This window comes from Apteryx rowi, unplaced genomic scaffold, assembly GCF_003343035.1.
Source record: "Apteryx rowi isolate R43461 unplaced genomic scaffold, aptRow1 scaffold_9, whole genome shotgun sequence".
NCBI classification, from domain to species: Eukaryota; Metazoa; Chordata; class Aves; order Apterygiformes; family Apterygidae; genus Apteryx; species Apteryx rowi.
In genome coordinates this window covers 1,690,947-1,716,463 of record NW_020451204.1, presented here as the reverse complement: position 1 = coordinate 1,716,463, position 25,517 = coordinate 1,690,947, and the positions used below count along the sequence as shown (strand labels likewise).

Genomic DNA, 25,517 nt, shown 5'->3' with positions numbered 1-25,517 from the left:
TTTTACTATTCTAAAAAAGAGAAAATTGGGAAACTTTCAAGGTTTTTAGTCTTCAAATATAGCTASAAGTTAAGTCTTGGCTGTATACATTGCACTGTGATGGCATACCAACAACTGGCTTTGCTACATTATAAAGCAGGARTAAAAAAACACTGACCTGAAGAGCAATTCCTTAGGTATCCAGCAGGTAGATTACTTTGGTGGAAAGAGAAGCCTTGGATCTTGTCTCACTACTGAAGCATTTTGCACAGGATAAAAGTAGGAATACTGGCCAGAAGACAGACTAGGCCCAACAGTCTTCCTCCTTCCCCCCAGTGCCATGAACCGTAAGCTGCAGCCATACTCGTCCTGCTTGCGCTTCTTCGGATCCTACGAACCTTGCATTTTTTTGCATCGCTAGTCCAGTTTCAAAAGACATGGCAGAAAGTGTATCTACCTTAGGCAGACATACTGCKTCCTTGAGCAGAAACTTCTGCCATCCCCTCTCAATTCTGTTTTCAAAAGATGTGTGCCCTGCTTGACCTCCTTACCAGCAAGGAGGGAGAAGGGAGCAAGGAAAAAGTCAAAGACTGAGGAAGGGATTAGGACACAGGCATGCCAAAAGAGGGGTGGCATTGGCAGAAGAGGAGCAAACTGAAGCTCACTCCAGAAACATTCAGAWACACTGTTCTACTTTAATAGGAAAAGCTGTCCACAAAGTGGACTATTTTACAGTCTATGCTCTGTTTACTGCAATCTGCAGTCCTCCGAGCTCAAGCAACGCATGCTAGAGATGTCGCTACTGACGATACAGAAGATGTTTAAAGAATACAGCATCTCAAATGAAGCCCTAAACGCAGTTGGAACAAAGCAAGCAAGACTGACTCCCATTGCTCAAGGCTGTCAGGATGGGAAACCAAYAAACATTTGGCAATAATAGAGACCTTCCTTCCCGACATAACTCTTCTCCYGATTTTACAGAATCATCTGGCCTTAAAACCGTCTGCTTTTTCTCTATGCTGCATTTTGCTGCCAATTCTAAGTCTGGCAAGGATGGATCTGCCAACTTCTTGGCTCTCTGTTACAAAAGAGAACATTATAAAGGAGAATTTGTGAGTTAGCTGATTTGTAAACACTACACCAAGTCACCATGTAAACATGTCACTTATGTTCCTATTATTTCTCTCAAGCAGTTACCTGGCATCTGACATTGGATGCCAGGATTTTCCTTTCCTAAAGATATTACAGCTCGTTCACATGTAAAAAAGACCAGCTTCTTTTTGTAGCATAAAAACCCTCTTTAATTAAACAGTACTCACAAAGCATCTTGATAATTAGGATAGCAGAGTCACGGGCAACATTTTGAATACAAATGAGATCCGCAGGTGCACTTGCAATTGTACAGTAGGATACGGTTCAAATGTAGCCAATTAGGGAAACAGAACAGGTAAACAAATAGCAGAAGGCTCTAGACACATTGCTCATTTGGCATTACTAGTACCACGTAAGAAACTTTTCTGAGATTGCTTGGTAAGATGAACGCTGCAGTCATTATCTGAGCAAAAACAATTAAACGAAACAAGCATATTAATGGTGTAGGGCTTTGGAGGTTTAAACCCAGATGTTTCTTGCATAAAGATGGTTTGATATTTTGGGCACCGTATGACCATTAACTCCCAAGTACTTCCCAAGAAAGGCAACTCTGGTGGTGCATGAATCACAGCGTGCTATCAAGGGGTTCCCTTTCCTGTGGCTATTATGGCCCATGAAATGCTCATTCCTCTCGGAGACGGCAAATGACCTTCATCTTCCCTCTGAACTAAACACAGACCTGAACTTTTTTCTTTAGTAAGGCACTGCTTCCTTAGTTTGGAGCTGCAGCATTTACTGGAAAACCCCAGCCCTGGTTTTCATAAGGACTTGTTAAGTTACGGCAGGCAAGAAAAGAAGCCACAATTTCTCACCTACAAGATGCAAGCAACAAACACGACTACCATTTGCTCTGATGTTCTGATGAAGCAGTTACATGTAAGTACTGTTCCTGAAACCAAGTCTGGTTATGTGTGAAAGTCTATGCTTTAAAGTTTCAGCAACAACCTCGGCTGGAAAAACAGCAGAGGGAACAGCGTCTGCCTGGAAGTGGAAAGACAGACATCAGACTGGAATATCAATCTTGTTCACAAAATATATTTATTGTTGGTACAGAGTGAGGCATATTCGTCAGTACTTGATAGGAGTGAGGAGCACAACTGAATTATTTCAAGTAAATAAAGGCCATGTTACGTCTTAAGTGTTGGAGCATTAACACCATTCCAGCAGAAGGCCTAAAGAGAGACTTCATTAAGTTACATAATTTGTGAAATAAGTTAAAGCAAAATTTACTTCATTATACATTGAAAGGAAAGCTTTAATAAGAGCAATGAACACAGGCTGTACGGTGTGGAGCAGCAGCTGACTCGCTCACAAAGTATTGCCATGTCCTGGCACACCAAGTGTTACATACCTGTGCCTTTGACAGCGAGAAGTCATTGAAGAGATTCTACAATGAAATAGCAGCATTTGAAGGATATTTCCCCTTTCTAAGGTCAGTGAAAGGTTCTTTTCTCTTCCTTCCTTCAATCACCAATAAGTGGATTTTACTAAGACTGAACAGTATCTTCAGATGTATGATTTCTGATGTAATAAGATACAGGTCTTGGCTTTTCAAATGGTCACACTGATTGAGCTGTGATGGCTGCTGCTCTTGAAATGGCTCTTCCAGTTCTTCTCTTTATTGGTCTGCCCTATAAATGGGCTGTCATATCATTCTTGGGAAAAAAATGCTCTTCTGCTGAAATTAGAGTTGATGGTCTTGTGCTTGATTTGGACAATGCCTTTATCCTCCTCTCCCAAGCATGCTCTGCTAAGAAAGGAGGGGAGGGGAGAGAGGCAGAAACACTTAGTTCAGTAGTTCAAAGTTATTTAGAGACTCTATGAAGTTTAGTAACATTTCCATCCTAGTATTAGTAATACTTAAATTAAAACATAGTAAGACAAACTGTCAACATTCATGTCATCACAGAGATAACTCACTGAGGCAAGGTATCTGAACACTGCACCTCAACAGGCCAGACGCTTGGAGGACTGAAGAGCTGCAGGAACCATTCTTTCTTATCCTTCCTAATGCTATCATGGCTCATAGTCATGCTATGGCTAAAGGAAATTAAGGCATCTGACCTTACAATAAGATAAATCCCACTGCCAGCAATTACATACTCTAGGAAATATATCCTGAAGTCACATCACACTAAATACCTCTCCTACCTACCTCCTTCGTGTGTTCAGAGTCATAATCAAAATCTCAATAGTCTGAACACGTTGCACTGACCTTGTGCTTCATTAATCACTTCCTGTGCACAGCCAGGCCACCAAGAGCTAAAAGTATAGATCTGTCAAGTACTCCAAGAATGCTTCCTGCTGCCACATCGGAGAGGAGAGCCCTGCCATCAAGGTCTTGACTCTACTCAGAGAAGTACTGGCCTCCACTATGAAAATGCAGACTTGGAAGGACAGTATGTAGGGGTCTACTAAGAACTTCCTGTTGCCATCATCTAGGAACAAGAGGTCTGTAGAAACAAGTACATGTATGCAAACCACATACATAGATCAGTAAGAAGTGGGATCTAATATGACACTGGCAGGCTAGACAGTAAAAGTATGCTGAAGGCCATCTATGTTCACTGATGGACTAGCAAGTTAAACATGGAAACCTATTGGTTCTTGCCACCAAAATCCAAAAAATGGGGAGGAGAGTAAGAGCAATTCTGAATCTCTTTGGAAAAAATGGTGGGAAGGGATTTCACAGTTTTTAGGGCCTATATCAGGACCGAGCCCAAATGTAAACCTTAAAATCTTGTAAGAGAACTACAAGCAGTTGATTAAAATACTTGAGTAGTATCTGGCCAGACAGGGCACATTCTCTTGTGATTCTGGGTTGCACTGTCAAAGTCATGAAAGTTAGGGCTCAGGAAAATGAAAGAGAATGGGAAGCCTGTTGCCATGTACTACTTTAACCACATTCTCACAGTATTCCTAAAAACAATCTGATGAACTGTTCAACTAGATCCAGCAGTGCTTCTTCAAGAAAGATTAAGATATACACCACAGAACAGGATATCTGAAASGAGGGTAAATGTCCTTGTGATTGCAAACACTGTTCAGAAGCCATGTTAGGGAAGTGCACGCTGACAAAATAAGAAGAGTCAGTTTTATGTTCCCTAGGTGCTATTATAAACAAAGATAAGTGAAACTTTTATTAGTTAACAAAATCTCCAGTCTCAGTTTTGACAGCATCCCCTCGGAGATTTCTCTAAAACTGATGAAGGCTATTTTAACTGGAAGACTCCTTTGCAGTGGTATTGTGGAAACTTGCTTGAAGCTATTGCTGGGCTGAATATTAACTTTACTTAAATTTAACACTGCATAAATTAACACAGGAAATTCCCAAAAGATCTGAGAAAAACTCTATGTTACTTTTCTTTCATTTAATATTGTAARGGAAGAAAATGCAGGCATTTGCTCATCATGTGCAGATATCTGCCCACAAAACTTCATCTTCACACAGAYAGATGTGTTTCAGGGCTTTATTTCTGTCTACATTTCCGGTTTCTTTTATATTCTTTACCAACTTTTGCAATTTAGCATCAACTGTATATTCATTTCAGGTATTTAATGTTTTTTCCTCATGTGTTTTCATGACACCAATGTAGGCATGAAAGGAACATGGTCCGAGTCTCCCATAATACACTTCCTTCAATCACGACAGTCTTAAATGGTGGCCATAAAAGACAAGGTCTTCTTATTGCATTTCAGTTACAGCGTTGCCACCTATGCTAATTTTTTCGTTAGATTGTGAGATGGTAGCAAGCGCTCTACAAAAAAAAAAAAAAATCAAGACATAGGAAAAAACACTGAAGGGCAAGGCTAAAAAAAGGGCTTCATTCTGACTAGGATGTATGATTAAGGACCACTCTCTCCTTACACATTAAAATAATGGTTACAATGAGGCTGAAGAATAACATTTTGTAACCAGCCTTATGGGCACCAGCACCTGTTGGTATCRTTTTTTGAGGTATTTTCAAGCCTAAGCTGCCTGCAGAATCCTGCGTCCTTAATAAATACAATGGTCTAATAGGAAACCGTATTGCACTGCCTTTATTAAGATATACTGCAGCTGTTTTTCTGTATAGGAATTATGACTCCCTGGTAGCAGCATTGTTTCTATATCCCAGAAAAGGTGCGGGTATTTCTACACCACRTTTTCTATATTAGCTGACAGCGGACTAAGTGATAAAAATGCCGGTGGACAGTCCGTATTAGCGCGGTGACTTTTCCGGCTGGAGCTACTTCAGCAGTGGGAACACTGAAATACTTGGTACGGACAATTGTAGCATCTTCCCCTTAATGGCTCCATTAAGTAGTTTTTGTCTCCATTTCTATTATAATACAATACAAACATTAATAATGCATTTTAATTTATCTCACTAGCTTCTTATGACTTTGGGAAAAGATTTAAACTAAAGATACAACAATGTGTCAAACTCTTCTGAATTAACAGCTCTCTGGGCCTTTCTAACAAGGGGAGAAAAGGACAGATAGAGACATGAGATTACAGACAGGATGAGAAATAAGGAGCGCACAGAAGAGAGGGTGAGATAATTATAAGCAAGATAGGAAAGAAAGGGGAGTCAATAAATTCAATTTATGAAAAGCACAGAGTGTGCTCAGCCTGAGCACAAGTGCCCAGACTCACCGCCAGGAAATCGGATTAGTTAACTTATTTGGTTTTCAATATCTTGGTCTATTCCCTCTAGCAAATTTTCTTCTTTGTTTGCTTCTTGTAGCCAGCGTCAGTTAACTTTTTCATTTCTGAATTTGCCATTTATCCCCCTCCACTGTCTTCCAACCAAGCACACACATTTCATAATTTTGCTGTATTTTATAACAGTGCTGAACAATTATTTCAAAATAACTGTTTGTCTGGACTTCTGGGCAATCAGCAAGTAAAAATAATTACAACTACAGCTGCAACACATGAAGGATGAGCTCTAGAGAACTGGTGTTCGTTATGAAAAACAATCGTTCCTGCTTGTAAATATTTCCATCATAAAAGACTTCTCCTTTTCTGTTATCATAAGAGAAACCTCTCTGAATTCCCATCTTGAAACATGTGTGAAAGAGAATAAGAAGCATTTAGGAAACACTTTTAACTGCTTGACAGGCTTAGTTGAAGATCTTCAACAAATAAGGTGTCTAAAAGGGTTCAAAAACCTCTTGCTCATATTTATGCAATTTTCTTTTCCTGCATCTTCTAAACACGAATTAATTCATCCTCAACTTCTGAAGAAATTCATATCAGATACAAACTTAAGTCATATCTTAAACATGCATAAGTAATTAATCTAATTTTTGTAATTGCTTTTAAAAATAATAGAGGATTTTAAATACAGTAAATAAATGTTCCAGATGATGTAAGCCACAATGAAAATCTAGTCCACTGCATGACAGTATTATGCACTGTCCTTTTTTCTAAAATGCCTCAAGAATTTCAACAGTCCAGGAAACTCGGACTGGATTCTGGAATCCAAAAGAAAAGAAAAAAATCACACTAAGGGAAAACTTAGAAAAATTAAATACGTACACAAATTATTATGTATATCACAGTAGAAAATTAATAGAATTAATTAAAAAGAATGCAATCTTTTGCAAATTCTTTGTAAAGAAAAAAAATATAGAATTCAAAGAGTCATGGAGAAGTGTTTAGGTGAAAAGAGAAACGAGCAAAACCTGCTGGCTGGAGAGTGCTGCTAACAGCACTGAGCAATAGCAGCTTCTGCGCCCAAGGAAGGCAGCTGGGCAAAGCTTCCTGCACTTGTCACCCTTGGGTGTCTGAGCACGGCACCTTTCCAAAATTATTAAAATATCAATAGCTTCATATAAGAAAAAGTCAGGCTGGGATATCAGGAAACATTTTCATGAGCAGGGAGATCTGGTAGACTATGGAATTTTAAAGGAAGTAGAGGAGCACAAGAGCTTATTGCACTAACACGCAGGCAGGACGCACCGAAGGATGGACCAAAGGATGCAATTTTGAAATGCCTAAGGTGACCTCATTGGCCCTTACGTTTTGTCACATGGCTCCTCTTCGGTGAAAGTTTTCACTAACGATAACAAGATTTAATACTACAAAGTGATTTTTAGAGCAACCATACAAATTGTCCTCRTCCTGCACTGCTGCACGTTCGGAGAGGGAGCGCAGCACAGCTGAGCTCATCTTCCAGCCCGGCCAATCTGGCCAGGATGCCTGTTCAAAAACTACATAAACAAAGAATTACAATAATAGCACAGCACAAACGTATTAAGTGCCGTAGACTGTAGGAACAGCATTAGCGCTACCACACAACCGTTGTCTCCTACCACAATTTACACAGCAGTACACCACAAGCAGTATTAATTCCAGTTACATCTTCAGGAATATCAGGGCAAGACTGAGCCAGCATCACAGCAAAAAAGTCATAGTGAATGATTATAGTCAAACTCTTTCTACCTTTCCTCACAGGCAGAATTAACTCTAGTGAATATGATTATCATTATCAAATACTTAGAAGTGCTTGCTGAGTCTTTGCTAACATATTAGAGCACATGTTTTTACATATTCAAATATTAATTCACAGACTTTAACAGAAATAAAGATTAACAGACTTATTTAAGCTCTTTTTATGTACACTACGCATATGGCCTACGAGCACGTTTCTCACTGTTTTTTTTTAAGAACACAACTGAAGCCAACATATGTGTCTCTACATTTGAATTAATGTAAACAGGTGAAAGAGAATCGTTTAGAAATTTTAACTTCTTATAATGAAACATATACATATTGCTATCACTTTTTTTCCCTTGTGCTGCACTAATAAAGCATAAAAGTTCATAACCTTAAGTAAAAACACACACCCCAGCAAATGAGATGACAGGAGGGCAAGACCAGGTAAATAGCAGTATTACATTCTCAGAGTACATAACATAAAAGAAATCAAGACTTCCAACTGGTTAGCAATCAAGCTCAAGACATCCATGCATTTGTTACTGGAAGTGGTCATATTTATGACAAACAGTACCACTTAGTTTAATCCCCTTGTCTTACTGCTAAAATTGCAGATACCAGGAAACATCTGCCAACAGTGATAGCTACTGCACTAAACAATAGTCTCCCAAGGGAAGAGATGGAAACCCTATCATTTAAGTAAATTGAAAGTGGACTCCACAGAGCTTGTGAGAACATACATACTGGGATACTGCTCTAGCATGTAAGAGGGACTAATTGGATAATCCTATATCCTTCCTCCCTTTTTTACTCCGTTAATATTTCAGTAGCAGTTTTTCTACACCCACCTGTTTGGCATGATTGACACAATGCAGGTATTGGCTCGCCAGTGCAGAGCAGCTGAGGGTCTCCTGAGCATGCTGCTGATAACATTGTAGGATTTTACCCTGCAGATCAGCACAGACTGGATGAGACTCGTATCGTCTAGGGAAAGAAAACAGAACATTTTAGTTCCCTTCTCAAAAAGATTTCAGGAAAGATTTTTTAGAAGAAAATTAAATAACAGAAGTGAAAGAAAGCACTTTAAAGTTATAAAGAAAAGTTGCTTCTAGAGCTGTTTGTGTTATAATCTGGGTAACGAACGTGGAGGTGAGCTGTAGAAGTCTGGCTGTTAAGMCTAGAGGTGTCATCCAGAGCCAACGCTCGGTTCCAGCTGGCAGAGCAAATTAACAGCCAGCTTCCTGCGAGCGCACACCTTTCACTGAAGTCCGACAACAACTAAGCATGTCTGATCTCACCTCCGTTTAGACACCACAGGACACATCAAGCTTCATCACTGTGAAGCCCTATGACCACACCACCTTGCTACTTATTAAACATTGCTCCTGCCTAAGAGAGAAAGTGAGGGAACGATCACATACCGGGCTGACCTGGAGAATATAAAAGACCTGCTACCATGAGCAGATTATGCAAGCTACTTTTGCTGATCTGATGATAACCTCTGGTTTTGGTGCATGCTCCTTCCCTCCTTCTGCCCATCACCTCAATTCTAATCCTGATGCCAGATGTGCGATTTATTTAGGAATCCTGTCTACTTTCCTTGCTGCATGGATTCGTTACTCTAGCCATCTTTCTGGCTGATGCAACATGCTTGTTGCTTTCAACAGAAGCTAAAGGAATGGAAACTTCTCTAGTCTGGCCCGTAAAATTTACCCTCTTTTGGACAAAAATGTTGTCATTGCACTTATCTGTAAAATGTTATGCACGCTGATGGTGCCACAGAATTAAAATGGGAATACAATACTTTCCTATTTCAAAAGCAAGGAGGTTGGAAAAGTATTTTAGAGATGAAATGTACAATGTAATAGTAAGCTAACTGGACATTTATTTACTTTATAAATACCTTTTTAAGGTACGCATTTCTACAGGAGACAGCCAGATCACAGTCAAAACCCTTTAACATCAGAAATAAAATACCTTTTTTAACAGGAAAAAAAACCCCACAAAACTTTACAGAAACAATTTACAGTTCATATAATTTGAAAACAACCATTTGTTTTATGCGCGTGAAATATATACTTAACGCATCTTCCCGTTCATCCTACAAGGAAAGCCTGAAAATAGCTGTTTTAACCTACCTTCCAGCCTACATTATTTTTAGTTCAATAAGGCCATAAAAGGAATGAGACTCATCAGCCAGGGTATTCTCAGATGAATATTCTGTTCCTTCTTATTTTGCTGATGGGCCTAGTCAGATCTATATTTTACTAGAGTACGAAAGTGAAACGCGAAGCACAATACTGTTCCTTAGGGGAATTCGCTTCTTGGCAATCACGCAAGATGTAGTACCAAAAAAGGAAGGTTAAGCCTTCTTGATTTTACAGTATATACCTACATAAAACATCCCTCTTCCTCTTTTCATTCATTACCGTACATCTGTGAACGGCCTAAAACAGAATTTAAATGCAGTCCCATGTGCTTACACACTTTATGAGCGGAAAGTTCAAACTTCTGCAGGCTCTTACGGGCGAGGATTTTCCCTTAATCCCCCCTCTGCTGATATCAGCAAGGATTTCAAAAGACTGTTAGGCATCAAAACGTACGACCATCAAATGCCGTACACGGACCGATTACGGCAGGGTCTGCGGCTGCATCAGGATGGAATAAAAGTACGAGAGGAAGCATCACATATGCTCTTTGCAGACTTATGACTCACAGCTCTGATGATTTAGGTCCAACTAAACCAGAGCTCATTTCAAGTGACTAAAACTCTGGTCTGGATTGATAATGCAATACAATAGACCGTGAGTTAACAAAAACCACACACAATAAACGTAACTGTGCCTTTATTCACAAGTGATTTTAAAGGCCTTCATAGAGCACGTCTTCTATAAATTGTGAAGCGAGAAGGAAATGGTCTTCTGTGCACGTACTACATAAATTCTGTAAATGTGTTTAAAGCCATTTCAAAGGGGTAACCCACTCTAACCCACATTAAGGGGCTTCCTAGATTGCTTTTTTCCCTGAGCCATGCCATTAGTGTCCATTCAAAGTCCACATATTATCCCTTATTTTAATGTTTCGATGGATACTTTACACAGCTGTCAATATCGAAGCACCATAGGACATTTATTTCCTGCCCCACAGGCACTTGCTTTCATACTACGATTTTTCACTGGCGATTTTTCAAAATACCCTCTCGGCCCACTGCCTATCCTTTCAGGCACTCCAACGTGGTACTGATGGGAGGTGAACAGGAATAGGGCCAGTTCCTTGAAGCAGACACCGTCCATTTTCTTGGATTAATCTGTTCAAGGAGAGCACTGGCTCTGTATTGATCCGCTGTGCTTTTTATGCTGTCCTAATGCACTATTTGCACTTTTGGGAAAACACTAAATGAGATTACTGTCTAACATTAGATGGTTATAAACCATACGCTGCAGAATCTCCCATTCAGGAAAGAAGGTTCCAGTGTGCATTATGGCGAACCTACCAAAGAGTCTGCGATTGATTTCTGTTTGGTGATGTATGACAGTACTCTTAGATGGACAGTCAGAAACAGCCGAAGGCAAGAAAACTCCTTAAAAGGGAAATGAAATATCTCCCTAAAGGAGAACTTCTCTAATGTTCCTATAAATAAGGATAATTTTACAGAAGTGTTTCAGGGTCTGGAGAGCTTGACTGAAGAGAAAGCTTATTAAAAAAAAAGCTAAACAGTGCAAAAACACTAATTATGTGAACCTCTAGTGTTCCTTTATTAAAAAAAACTCTAGCTTTTTCAATTTCTTGTAATGCTCAAAGTGTTTAAACAGCTGCCCTATGAAATCACCATCACTATCTTCCAACCACACATCTTGAACTAGATTACTTCTTTCCATAACTTTCTCCCCTCTTGGAAGTGGTCGTTCAAATCATGATTCAGGAAGGCCCAAAGATGCATCAGAAAGTGAGCAGTTCACAAAAAAAAGTAAATTTAAGGTGACCAGAGGACAATATCCTTGTATCCAAGTTAGGACGTTGCGGTCTGGATGGGTAGACAAATAGACAGCTGAAGAACTGGTTAGATGGTTGGGCTCAGAGGGTAGTGATTCATAGGTCACACTCCATCTGGAAGCTTGGAGTAACACAGGAGTCTATACTGGGACCTGTCCTGTTTAACATCTTTATCAGCGACCTGGAGGCGGAGATGCTGGAGTGCATGTTCATCAAGTTTGCAGACAGCACCAAACTGGGGAGACCCAGTCAATACACTTGAGGGCAGGGCTGCCATCCAAAGGGACCTAGACAGGTTGGAGGATTGAGCCAACAGGAACCTCATGCAGTTCAGCAAGGGCAAATGCAAAGTCCTGCACCTGGGAAAAGAGCAGCCCTTTGCAACAGTACAGGTTGGGGACTGCCTGGCTGGGGAGCAGCTCTGCTGAAAAGGACCTGGGGACCTTGGTAGACAGCAAGCTGAGCATGAGCCAGCAGTGCGCCCAGGCAGCAAAGAAGGCCAGCAGCATCCTGGGCTGTATGGACAGGAGCACTGCCAGCAGATCGAGRGAAGTGCTTATCATCACCTATTTAGAACTTACTAGACCACATCATGAATCCTGTGTCCAGTTTTGCTCCCCCCACAACACAAAGGCACAGACACATTGAAGCGAGTTCAGCAGAGGGCCACAAAGAYGGTCAGGGGCTGAAGCACCTGCCCTGTGAGGAGAGGTGAGGAAGCCGGGCTGCYTCARCCTGGAGAAGAGATGGCTTTGGGGGGACCGTGCTCTTCACGGCACTGCATGACAGGAGGACAAAAGACAATGCTGTAGATTGAAACCAGAGAGCTTCCAACTGGATATAAGGAGAAACTTTTTCACGATAAGGACAGACAAGCACTGGAACAGGTCGCCCAGAGAGGTTACRCAGTCTCTATCATTGGAGGCTTTCAAGACCCGAAAGGATAAAGCAACCTGGTCTGACCTTAGAGCTGACCCTGCTTTGAGCAGGAGGTTGGACTAGAGACCTCCTGAGATCCCTTCCAATCTGAATTATTCTGTGTTTCTGTATCCTGAGAGGGAGATCTATATTTTTGAATATGTGGCAGAGGAAGTGCCTGACTTTACCACTTGGGAATTTCACAACTATACCTAAGAAAACAACAGAAAAACGGACAGTGTTCCAGTGAACAAGGAATGACAGGACACCCTGACAGATCTCAGTCTCTATTGAATGCGACTCAATTACTTTACAGAATCAACACATGTGAAATTTAAAATGCCTTTCTTCGCAAAAGTCAATATGAACAGCAGTCTGATCTGCACTGTGCACTACATGGCACAACAGTAACGACTTGTTTTTATTAAGTTTACAATTACTCGATCTGCGCTCGCTTTCCCAGCTGCTCCTCAAGCGCCTCACATTCAAGGAAAATATTCCTGTGTACTAGAATAAGCCTCAGAGGAAACCACACACCCACCTTTTCAATCAAGCTGATGCAACAGAATCTCATAAAGGTAATAGGATGAAGACACAAAAGAAAATAAGAGAAAGCTTTAAAAAGAAATATTGCATGCCAAAGCGTGAAGAGAAAAATTTAATGAAAGCAACTTTGTACCCACCTAGCCTCTCTCAAAGAGCACAGCTTATTGTATTCCTGGGGGCTCCAAGAAAGGATCCCCTTCATAGCCTTCAAAAAAAAATGTCTACTAAAGAGGAGATTTGAAATCACCATGGTAAGCTTTACAAGTTTTGTGATAAAACTGACATTCTGACTGACGGAATCCGAATCGCTGATGAGTTTCCAACTGTGCAGGTATCCAGCATAATCCCACCAGATCAGGACTTCAGGCAATTGTCATAAAAATGTAATAAAAGTAATAATAGTAATATAATAGTAAAAATAACCCCAACACATTACAAGAGCTAGTGCCATTAGCCGGCCAGAAGTATCCAAGGACTAATTTTATTCCTCATTAAAATGTTGGGACCTATCAAAGCTTCTATTTCCTCAACRTGCTCATAATGCGCAGGGAAGATAAGGAACAACAAATTGATGCAAACAGATGGTAAAACAAAAGGAAACTGAGGCAATCTTTATTTTCCTGATAGGCAGCCAGCTAAGTATAGCAACAGCCTAATTGCTTTCAAGCGCTTTATGAGCAACCGACAGGATTCTTAGAGGGATTTGTGGGAAGTTAATCAATTACCTTTGTCTGTGTCTACCAGAAGTTCCTCCTAAGATTAAGAAACAATAAAAACAGGTGCTTGTTTGAAAACTGGAGAAGCGAGTGATGAAAGCTAGTGTCAGGAGYGGTTCAAAGAGAAAGCAAATAGGGGGTCAGAAATACCTGGGCTGGGAAAACAGCATTTCCCACACTAATTTCAACAAACATTGTCAAGGCAAAGTTTCACTTGTCACGGCCAGGGGAAAAGCTGTTGCAGTAACTGGTATCCTGAGTTATGATGGATTTAGCTGAGGAGATGAATAAAAAGGCCGYGTTTCAGATATTTTGCATAAAGAGTCAGCAGGAGCGAAACGTAAGCCTACCGGAGAAGACCTAGAGAGAAGGTCAACTCAAAGATAAAGTGTAAGCAAGAAGACTAAAGCAGAACAGGACAATGGCATTTTCCATCATGACACAGAATAGGTGTGTGCGTCAGGAGGGGTATTGCTTTTTTTAAGATTATCTCATCCCAAAAGAGCCACTTCCAGCAGAATCACTTCCTAGTGAATTGGCAGGACTTGTTTATAGTATAAAAAACAGTTGAAAAACAAAATACAGGGGACAAGTAAGGGGAAAAACAGACAAAAGGGCATGTGGTTACGAAGGTCCCTACTGCTGCACCATTATTTTTAGTTTTCAAATTAATTTACTCCTTATATTATTTAAAAAAAATTGTCTTCACACATTAAGTAGGTGATGACTTGCAAGCACATTATGAAACATGCAAAGCACAAACCAAATGGTTACGTTCTTTTAAAAGWAGTATTGTGGAAGTATTACCACTATCTGATTTCTAAAAATCCACAACTGATTTTATGAAGTAGTCCATAATGAAACCGTGCCCACACAGAGCCCTCAAAATTACAGTGTGGGAAGTGCTGCCAGCAAAAGACCAAGAACTGTATGGTTGATTCTTGCTTTTATTTACACTTGACTACATAGTGTGACTTTTCCAAAAGGTGTAAAAAGAAGAATATTTCTAACAAAGTCTTCTATGAAACAGTGGAAGAGAACCACATTCTTTTCTGTCCCACTACAATTGAGAACACTAAATGTATGTAGTAATACCAAGTAAGGGACTTCTGCAGAAGTCTGAACACAACTTACTCTGCCTCCTGACACATGAACCTTTTGTACTATGTGCTCAGTTGCAGTGTTGATATCGCCCACATTATTTTTAGACTCTTTTGCCTAAAAACCCAGCACTGACAAGAACATAAGCAAATGTTTGTCATTCTCTCATTTATCTCATTTCCCATCCATCCTTCTTAAAAGCAAATAAAAAAATCTGTTTCGAACATTCTGACCTTTGCAGTTTAAGGATGGAGACAAGAAGAAGACAGACACATTCCAGCACATTCACACGCGCTGCTCGAAGACAGACGTTTCATTACGTCTAGAGAGTACTAAGTCAAGTCCAATATGTTGACAAAAACCTGGTTCAACAAAGACAACTGGCAGAAAGTACTACTGAGTTGTTTTTTTTTGCGCCTAAAGAATGTTTCCCCCCAGTAAAACAGCCRGTACGTTGGTAGGGTTACAGCTCATTTTTTAGGATAATCAAAGAGCATCTCTAAGATTTACAGAAAGAATTTACGATCTCAAACCCAGCAAAGCATATAAATACAAGTATAACTTCAAGAAGTGAACAGTTCCTTATTTTCCTTCTTTAAGTTGCACACGTTCTTACAACCTTCGCTGGACTGAGACTTCGGAAAAAAATAGGATGAGGATCAGAAAAGATTTCTTGTTTGTGAAGTCCTAATTGGACTGATGAACTAGTTCCTAAGGTAGGTCTTCAGACTCTTAGGATATTTGATCTTAGATTAACTAGACTAGAACTCTTCACCCTAGAGAGAGACAACTGCAAGTGAACATGAGAAAGATCAGTGAAATCATCAGTGACACTAGAGAGAGACAACTGCAAGTGAACATGAGAAAGATCAGTGAAATCATCAGTGACACAAGGAACAATTATTTATAGAGGCAGCCAACAGAATTACCTAGCAGTAGGTTTAAACCCAAAAAATAATTAAARCCCTTTCCAAACAACGTATAATGAAAAGCTGGAACTCACTGCTGAGGATACTGTGGGTATCATAAGCACAGTTGGGTTCAAAAGCCAATTACAAAGTACTGTAAAAAAAGTCCATCAAGGGATTATGAACAAAAATACAATGTTTGGCTCAGGAAGGCCCCTCTCCACTTACTGTCTGAAGGTAAAATGGCATCCCTCTATACTTGCCCTGTTTTTACATTTTTCCTTAAGTACCTACGCCTAGCCACTGCCAGACAAGCTAGAGGACCTCTGATCTGACCCACCTCGACTGCCCACACTCTAAAAAGCCTGTAGAGCAACTCAGAGGAATATGAGGCTTCTCTCAACTTTGGTAGGCAAAATTAGATTGGATACATTTATTTAAATTGATATTCATTGAATTCTATTGTCTCAAATCCCTACTCCTTTATAAAAATTCTCCTCCCTGAAAGAAGAACAAATCCTAAAATACGAAGTACACCAACATATTATCATACTTTACATACCGTACCTTACACGCACCTAGTCTCAGAGCTGCAGATGGAACCACATGTTGCAATTATCTAAATGTGGGATGCACATTGTTTCTTAAGCTCCAGGGTTAAAAATTTGTATTGAATACCAGGATATATGCTTTATACACTAAAATAAACAATTATATGAACTACGATGGTACAAATTTTAGAATTCTAACAGGGACATGCATGCCTTTACAGCATCGAAAATATAATGTAGTAAATATAGTCTTTAATCAGAAGAAACTCTAGAAGGAGTGGTTTTATCTACACAAAATATATTGTATCTATGCATTGTACCTATATAGTATATATACTGTAGTAAGAACTTCTTGGTTGGGCACTGGTCAAAACCAGTGCCTGACTTCGGCAAGTTAAGAGAGGAAGAACGATGATCTCAGACATCTGGTATCTGTTCATAGGTAGAACGAAAACAAACTAATCCTAACACAAGAGTCAAATTTGCTCACTCTGGATTGAGCAAAACCCCACACTTGCGTGTGTACATGCTCAGCATATAAACAYTTGTATTCTGAGCACCATAATGTACACTCAGATCACAAATTATTTTTAGAGTTTGTATGTGACAGCACTCGAGCTCTGTCTCATTACTCCTCCCAAAAAATTATTTAATGAAGACTGGCAAAACTCCCCGCGCTCAGCTGCTCATGAACAGCCAAGCCAAAGATGATGGTGGCAAGCAACACCAGGTGGTGCCATTTCTTAGTATTACAAGTTTGGGGGGCTCTTTTTTTTTTGGTGYGGCAGCATTAGGCAGTTTTAGGCAGTGTATCATCCAGAAGGAGCTGTGGCAAGCACCTAGGGAATTAATGCTCTCTTTAGACCTGGCTGGAGCTCATAGCAAGGCAGACCTGCTCTTGAGGAACTTTACTTGATGCTTTGGCTGACATTCCTGAGCGAAGAACTAGCTAAGCCCAGTGGTTTGCAACGACTGCTGCTGCAGGACTACTTGGGTATGTTAACAATGTTAAGTAGCATTACATACCATATAAAAATACAATACAGTATCACTAACTTTTTACTGGGGGGGGGGGGGGAACATCCACATTTTTCAACAGGTTGAAACCTGCTTCTGCATGAAAGTGGCAAAACAACACAAGAGAAGTTTTTCCAATATGATCAGTGGGCCATAAGCAAGCGTATTATTCCTGCCCTTAGGTTAAATTTTTCACAATAACATTACATCACTGAACTAGTGTGAAGCATGTGCGTACACACACAAAGAGAAGAATTCAGAGGGACCAAAGCAAGGACCAAAAATCCAAACGAGCAGCATAAACCAAATTCGCGACAGCATACCATGTTGTAAATTTTTTATTGGCACTTATTTTCATGGAGCTATATAATTCACTTCAGGCTTTGCAAACTCGTGAGTAATGTGGTCAGTTCAAACTCATGGTAATAAAATCTTCACGGCAACATATGCTGCTATTAAAACCAGCTCTCCCTTTATATATGTACTATATAATGCATTCTGAGAAGGAGACGTGGGTTTTGCTTGCATCAAAGGTCAACTACCGCACTCAATGCAAAGCGCCACAAGACACTAACTTGTGGCACATTATTATCCAATATTACTTGCTAGAGCAAAACATGTTTAACCACTTTTTTTTTTTTTTTCCAATGGTGAGAGGCCTGAAAGCCTGTTACTGACCACAAAAATAAGAGATACCATGGACCAGAAGTAGTGGACAAGAAAAAACAATCAACAGTTAAAGACGTTAAGCATCGCTGCTCCTGTGGGCGATGATTACTTGAGCAAACTGAACTGCATGTTGAGTTCTTAAAAAGTTAAAAGATAGTAAAATAAATGGCAATTTTTCATTTGGGCATGAAGTTATTCAATGAAAATGCTTGGATTCACTCTGATAAGCTACAAATCTAGATGCGCTTCCTAAGGTCTTGCGCCGGGCCGAGGCAAGCCAGCCTTTCATAAAATGTAATCATCCGGGCTGCAACAACAATAACGTGTTAGCAAACATACACAAAGAGGAATAATCACCCTGTGAACACATTGCTAATAAGTGGGTACTGGACCTTGCTATAATGTATCTTAGCTTTAATGCGCTCGTACAAAATGCTGTAGAAGTATAAAAAACGTAATGTCCTCAGCTTCCCTTTTAGCATCTTAGGAGGGAAGACGCACCGCTCACCAYGAACAAACCATGAGCTGAACTTGGAGAGAGGAGGTGTAAAGTCTTATTTCATATTTTTTCACTGCCTACCGGTGGACGTGCTGGCATCACTTGTTCAGACGCTGGGTTATTTGACGGCACTTTGCTCTGATCCAATAAAGCCATTCTGATGCTGTGTGTTTTACATCCTGATCACATATGATTTTTAAGTGGCTATTTTTTGCCAAAGCCTCAGAAAGTTTGGTAGCGAAACGCTTTTCAGCTCAAGTATCTCAAGTTTGACAGACTTTCGATCAACCGCTGACATTTTTTCTCGTTAGGTCATGCCCCTTGATATCAACTGGTTTTCCCTGCAGTTTCACTACTAATTACTGCTAAGCAAAGACCAACTTGCTCCTCTTGTCAAAGCAGCACATCTCATTACAAAAGATGCTACTAGGCTAACGGCAGCAAAATAACATTTCTTGGCATCTACAGATGGAAGCCGGCGTTCTTTGCCATTAGGCTGGGGCTTRGTTTTAACGGCGTCTAAATATAATAGAGTCTAAATATAACCCAGACAGGAGGACAATAACAATCTGAGGGCAAAATATCTCAGTGATGGTGACTGTAACAGAAGCAGTGATTTTTCTCTAAACGTCTTCCCTCTTCCTCCTCGTATCACTTTGAGAACACGCAAGTAGGTAAAATCTAAATGACCTCTTTCATCCCAGGTATCCAGCGAGCCCCAACAAAAAAGGTCGCCTTTGGGTACCGCCTAGAGAAAATGGCAGGATTTTATCACGTTCATCCCACTTAGCGGGAAAGGTGGGTCCACTTTAAACCAAACACGGCAGTGGGTGAGAGCATCCTATCAACGGTACAGASAGCTCAGAGACAATAATGAAGATAATTACAGTTAGTTATTGTTTGGATTACTTACAGCCCTATTTTATAATGCTACTGCCAGCAGAGCTATTTTATGCAATGTCTTTTTCATGCAGCAACCTTTTCATAAATCAAAGCAAAAGCAATACTAGACAGTTTTCTCCTGCAGCCTGTTTGACAATAAAAGTTAACACTGAACCCTGGCTGCTATCAATCTTCATAAATGTGTCCGTGATACGGCAAGCCTGTTCCATACTACACCGAGTCCGTTACTAATGCATGCAGAGGAGCAACCCAGTGGCTTAATGGATTCCCTAAATGGCTTGAAACTGGGACCCATGTGATGTGGTGAAGAAAGTTTTAAAGAAATAACTGGTTTTCCTCATTTTGTTAAATACATGATGGAAAAAAATTACACTTCCCTGTGGGTCTCTCTCTCCTAGCCTGAAAAACTTACATTGCAATACAATATGAATTTTCATACATACAATAGAAACCTCAGGAAAATGCATATCATATTTAAGAAATTACAGTATTAAGAGTAAGTTATTAGTATTTCAGTAGTTCCTTTTAGCAGAGATCTGTGTGACCAAGGGTGTTTATATTCAAGCACAGAACTCAAAGTTAGAAAGAATTAAGTAACTTATTTTCAGTAGTATACACATCCCTATTAAGCAGAATAAGGGGTAAAACCTGACCTATATTAAGACATATTTGCATATTATCTGAAAACACTTAATTTACAATGCATATCCAAAACAAAGGGTTGACGGTGGAGTTTGACACATCTGTACTGCATGGATGCAAAAAGTAACAACAGCTTTATCTGCCTAAACATGAGGTTTAGCACGTACGGAGTACCTTAAGGACTACCCCTCTCCTATACAGTGTCACATTATACAGCTGGAGAAGGGGAGCAACAAGCCTTCAGGTTTAAAGGAAAGAATCTGAGATAGAACTTTTAATAGATCGGCTTTACAATTGATCAATTCTCTTGAATCACAGAATGGTTGAGGCTRGAAGGGACCTCTGGAGATCATCTAGTCCAACCCCCCTGCTCAAGCAGGGTCACCTAGAGCACGTTGTACAGGATCACGTCCAGGCGGGTTTTGAATATCTCCAGAGAAGGAGAGCCACTGAAACCCAATTTATAGTCCATTCAGAAGAATACACGGCAACACCTCTACCTAAAGGACAGTGGAAGGGAGCCAAAACATTTTGTGAAGAAGAACTGGTGAACCGCATTCATTTGGCACTGAACTTATCCACAAAGAACTTATTTTTAAATTGTATATTGACCAGGACTGCATTGACTGTAGCTTTCTATCGAGAGGCCTGTAACAATTATTTTGCCAAAGTACAGTGTCTAAACAAGGGAAAGAAAAAAATACATCTGATAGAAGAAAAGGGACTGAATATCAACAGTCCATGCAAGAGCGAGATTTCACCAACAGCAAAGCGGTGCAGCCAGAGAGGTACTCTATCACATACAGATCTGTAAAGCCTGTCTCGCAAAACCTTTCGATCCTGATCTTCTCCTGCTTCCAGGAATGCATACTACACAGTGCAGCATTTTCTGCRGAATATAATCCATCTTAACACATCCTTGACAGGGAGCCCATCTTTACAAACTTTACAGCCACAGACAGGGCGCTCAACCGGTCTCCTTTAAGATATCCATATTAGTTTTATCTGTTTTGTTCCGTTCCTTTCCCAAGGCTTAAATGTGTGCTTTTAATGTTTCAGGACTCCGCTTGGACTCTATACGGCAGGCAGATAGACAGCGTGAGAGAAGTGCATTTTTATGATTTATGGGTTTTTTTTTAAACATCGACAGGTTTTCCAATTTCCATCAAAGATCCTCTATAGAGGCACACGGCTCTTGAACTGACAAAAGACACTAAAGCTTAACTGTTCCATAAACAGTAATATGGAAAAATTCCCCCTACTGAACAGCTTTGCCTCTTTGTATGTCCTTTTAGTGCTAGAAGGTGGAGCTAACGTTCCCAGATATGTACCATCGAACAGGTCCTCACCAGAAAACACAAAATGTTTCAAAATCCCGAAGTAAAATAAAAATATTCAGGAAATGCCTTCTTCAAAACCACCACCAAAGGAGAAATGGCTCCCTTGGAAATGAAGTTTATCTTTAAGAAAATACGGAAACGTGCTCAACAGATGCTGTAAAAACATTAAAAAAGTGGTTATGACATTTTGTGGCCAACATACGGTTTTTCTCCTAAGGAGAACCCATGCTTTAAAGACGTAGCGATAACCACTGAAGGAAGCAAAAAAGACATTCAGACAATAATTTAGCATTTTGTATAGGGAAAACAGAGATTAGCAGGGAAAATAAGCAAAATAAGGCAGAATGTCAGCAAAAAAAAAATCCTGTAAAGAACATACATTAAACAAAACAATAGCGTTTCGAGGGAAATAAATAAATGTTGAATTTTCTGCTAGGAAGATGGACTATCTTGTTGGACCTGAGTGCTTCTGATTAACACGGCGTTGGATGCAGAGCCCTGTTAGCATCAGGCTTTTGCATTCAAAAGCTCAGGGCTTTGGTCTCCTCGGACGAGGCAGGTGTAACGCTCCCTGCAAAGTCACGCTAGTTGGTCTGAGAGTCGCTACCGAACTACTAACCTACTTGTACAGTTGCATTTAAGATGACGTCCGTCGTTACAGCTTGCTGGAAAATTTAAGCTAAGAAGAATAAGAAATTTTTTCAAGACGCATCTCCTGGGAAATAATTTTAACTAATAACTTTTAAATTTAATATTCACAAAAGGCCACCACTGCCTAGAATTAAGTTATGTGAATGTCAAGGTTTCTCTGATCAAAGGAGAATGACGTTTAAAGTATATAAGTTTAGGAGGAAAAAAAAAGTAGTAATGCTTATGGGAGCAGGACTTATGCTGCTCCCCTGTTCAAAGCTATATCAAAATATACATTCTGGTCAGCTCCTAGGGAATGGAATTGTTGGAAAAAAAGTTATGTTCAGAGAAGAAACAGGACAACACTATACATATATATACACATGTGTATTTGTATTACTGACATTTTCATACTCGATCCAAGTCCAGCGTGCTTTCTGATGACCAGTAGCAGATGCTTTGTAACAGAAATTTTAGAGATCTCCACAATTGGCAAATAGTTACCTCCGTACCTGCATTAAAATCCATTTTGATTCCTCCAAAGCCACATTTCTAACTTAAAGCTCCACAGTACAAGGGTTAACATTGTCCCCATAATTCTGAAATTATGACAGCTCCAGACAGACTTATCTATAGGATCAGCTATTCTCTTTTTCAGTCTTGTTAAATTAAACCTCTTTGTCTCTCCTAGCAGTACGTTCCCGGTACGGGCATTGAGTGAGCAGAGCAGTCACTGTCCCTGCTAAATCATCAACCTATCTCTAACCAAAACTCCTGCCCCTCAACAGAAAAACAAACGTGCAACCTGTGGTTCCACCATCCAACCAAACATTCTGTGAGAGAGATACATTTTTACTTGTTTTGATGCCGTTTTCATTGATATCCCTTCTTCCCGTTTTATGAGAAAAGAAGTTTCTTTTCTGGCTTCTTTAAATCATTTACTGTTACAAGCATTTGTTTAATTTTCCTTTCTAGGTGATGGATCCCAAAGCACACAATGCTGCAACTGATGCTGACAGCATCAGCAAAGAAAGCCAATATATCACCACTTGATGCTAGTTAACATGGAAAAAAAAAGTTCAGGGATCGGTCTAACCACTTACCTGTAAATGAAATCCAAACTAATCAGGTCACTAATAAATATTATATAATGCAGTAGAAAGAATAGCCTACAAAGTTTGTGGGAAAGTGGCAACCACTGACCCCCTTAATTCTAGTCTCGGACTTGGCACATATTGCCCCTCTGACCTCAGTCGAGATCCTTAACCTTAAGGGATACCTCAGTGCACCTAGGTCACAGGCTCTTCCATTATTTTTATTACAGTAGCACCTAGATGAACTAAAGATGAATTTACATTACATACAGAATCTGCTAATCATTCTAATTCACAAAAAGGCATAAATCCCACGCAGACTTACAAAGGCTTCTCCATGATCCAACATCCGCATAATACACCTGTTGCCAGCAGCCAGCTGCACAGTTTTGTTCCATTCGACAAAAAATTATGTTAACCAAGCGTGCCCTGGCCCGAGTTATTTATTTATTTGAGCCCCCAAGCAGCACCAAGTGACAGCAAAGGGATGAAAGAGGAAACCTGACACCCACAGCACGAATCTCCCTACCCATCTCCCAGACGTCAGGAGCTCCAGCAAGCCCTTCTCCAGATGTTAACTGCTGCAGCCTGGCTCTGTACATTGCCAATATAAATATCTGCAACGCACCGAGACACAAACACGTGAGGACCAGCATGAAACGAATGGAAGCTGCTTTCAGCACCAGCAGCATTTGTGCTGTTCTGACGTTTTGGACTTTTAAAAAATGCAAATTAAACAGCAGTGGAATTCCCAGTCTACGCGAGTGCCGGAAGACACAGCGACGCTTGCCGAACGCTCTAGGCCCGACTGAGAGATTGAGCTGAAGCCTCGACAATTAGCTAACGTCCAGATCTGCATGGCATTCTCAACGCTTTGAAATTCAGCTTAATCGGGAATGTCCTAAGCAAATAGAAAAATAAAATACATTATTGAAAGATAAACTGCAATTAAAAGTGCGGCTCTGCTCAGGGAAGCAGCTACTAAAACGTATCTGTTCTCTGCATGCCTAATGTCTTGTCAGCTCTTGAAAAGGGAAAAAAAAATTCATATGCATATACACATACATATTTTTAATTCCATTCAGCCTTTCAATATACCTGCCAGCCGCTAGAGAAACTTTACAATTTTCAAGCCCTGGTAATAATTTATACTATCAGCGATTAAAAAGAAAAGTTGTACCTCTGATCTAATGCCATTTGACCTAGACGCCAACAAGCCGGCTTAACACTGTTTTTACAGACCTTAGCTTCTGGGTATGACAGTACTTTGCAACAAAGCGTATGATTTGATACTATTTCCCAAATTGTTTCAGGTTTTGGCTTTACAGCCGTGACCACTTAGGCGGAGTCTAAGCAGAATGCCTGCAGTCTGTTTTTTCCCATGCTTTAGGCCAACACTACGGGGGGGGGGGGTTAATTACACTAGCAACACTGGTTAATTACAAGCAGCAGCAAATGAGCTGTAATGGAGGTGTTATGAATGCAAATCAGCGACGCCCGACGCAGCACCCGCGGCATCTGTGCGCGCAGCTCGCAAAGCAATAAGACGGTGCCCGTGTACCGGCATCCTGCTTTGATCACTTCATCTCGTTGGCGAGCTCCGCTGGGAAAACAGAGGTCAGCGGCACCGACCTCCCTTCCCGCGGCTTGCACACGCGCGAGTATTGGCGACCGACCGAGGCTGGATCTCTCCCCCCCCCCCCCACCCCGCCACCACCCGGCACGATTTCGGAACGGCTGGTTGCAGAGTCGGGGGCCTTATCTGAACAGATAGCGCAAGCTCCTGCAGTGCGGAGCGTCATGTTCGAACGCGTCGAGGTAAACGGCATTTCATCCGTCACCCCGTAACCTGAAGAAGGTGTACGCTCCTTAAAAAAACCCACCGCATCCACCCTGCAAAACACGCTCCCTTCCGGGGAGGCGGGCTTGCCGCGCCGTGCTCCGAAGTGGGAGCTGCGAGATTTGCAGGCTTTGATTCTGCAGATGGCTTGGACTCGAGGCAAAAAGAAGAAAAAAAAGAAAGAAAGAAAAAAAAGGTATTTGTAAATCTGAGCAAGACCAGATTACAAAATTCAGAACAAATTAAAAGAAGAGACCGCGGGTTTTAACCTTCTCCGCGGTTTAATACCGTAATTGGGAAATCGTTTACTCGTGTTCGCACAAAATCCCGACGAAGGCTGCTTAACGTAGGAAAGGAAGAGGCTTCAGTCCTCGAAAGGGAGCGGGCAGCCAGATGCACCGCCGCAGCGCGGTACGCGCCAGCCCCACCGCCAGCCGTCGCCTCTCGGCGCTTACGAGCGGCTCCCGAAACCGCAGCCAGCAGCAAGAGCTGCCCTTAACGAGCGCATCCATCAATTTGCGGGGGACGTGGTTGATTACCAGCGCACAAAAATACRGGACGTGCCAATTTAACCGCTGGCCGCTGATGCATG

At 40.8% G+C, this 25,517-nt stretch overlaps 1 protein-coding gene across 2 annotated transcripts in view; it reads right to left on the bottom strand.

Moving 5' to 3' along the window:
* Window positions 1–2,146: 2,146 nt before the first annotated feature.
* The window catches only part of CHCHD3 (coiled-coil-helix-coiled-coil-helix domain containing 3), a 153,745-nt gene continuing 130,374 nt past the window's right edge, over window positions 2,147–25,517 (bottom strand). Inside the window, exons 7-8 of one of the 2 annotated variants that reach the window (XM_026091178.1) lie at window positions 8,407–8,542; window positions 2,147–2,881 (exon numbers count right to left, since the gene is read on the bottom strand). In XM_026091178.1, coding sequence (XP_025946963.1) covers window positions 2,855–2,881; window positions 8,407–8,542 — 163 coding nt within the window. In that variant the 3' untranslated portion in view covers window positions 2,147–2,854. The remainder of the gene's footprint in view (window positions 2,882–8,406; window positions 8,543–25,517) is intronic. The other variant, XM_026091179.1, reaches the window with a different exon arrangement.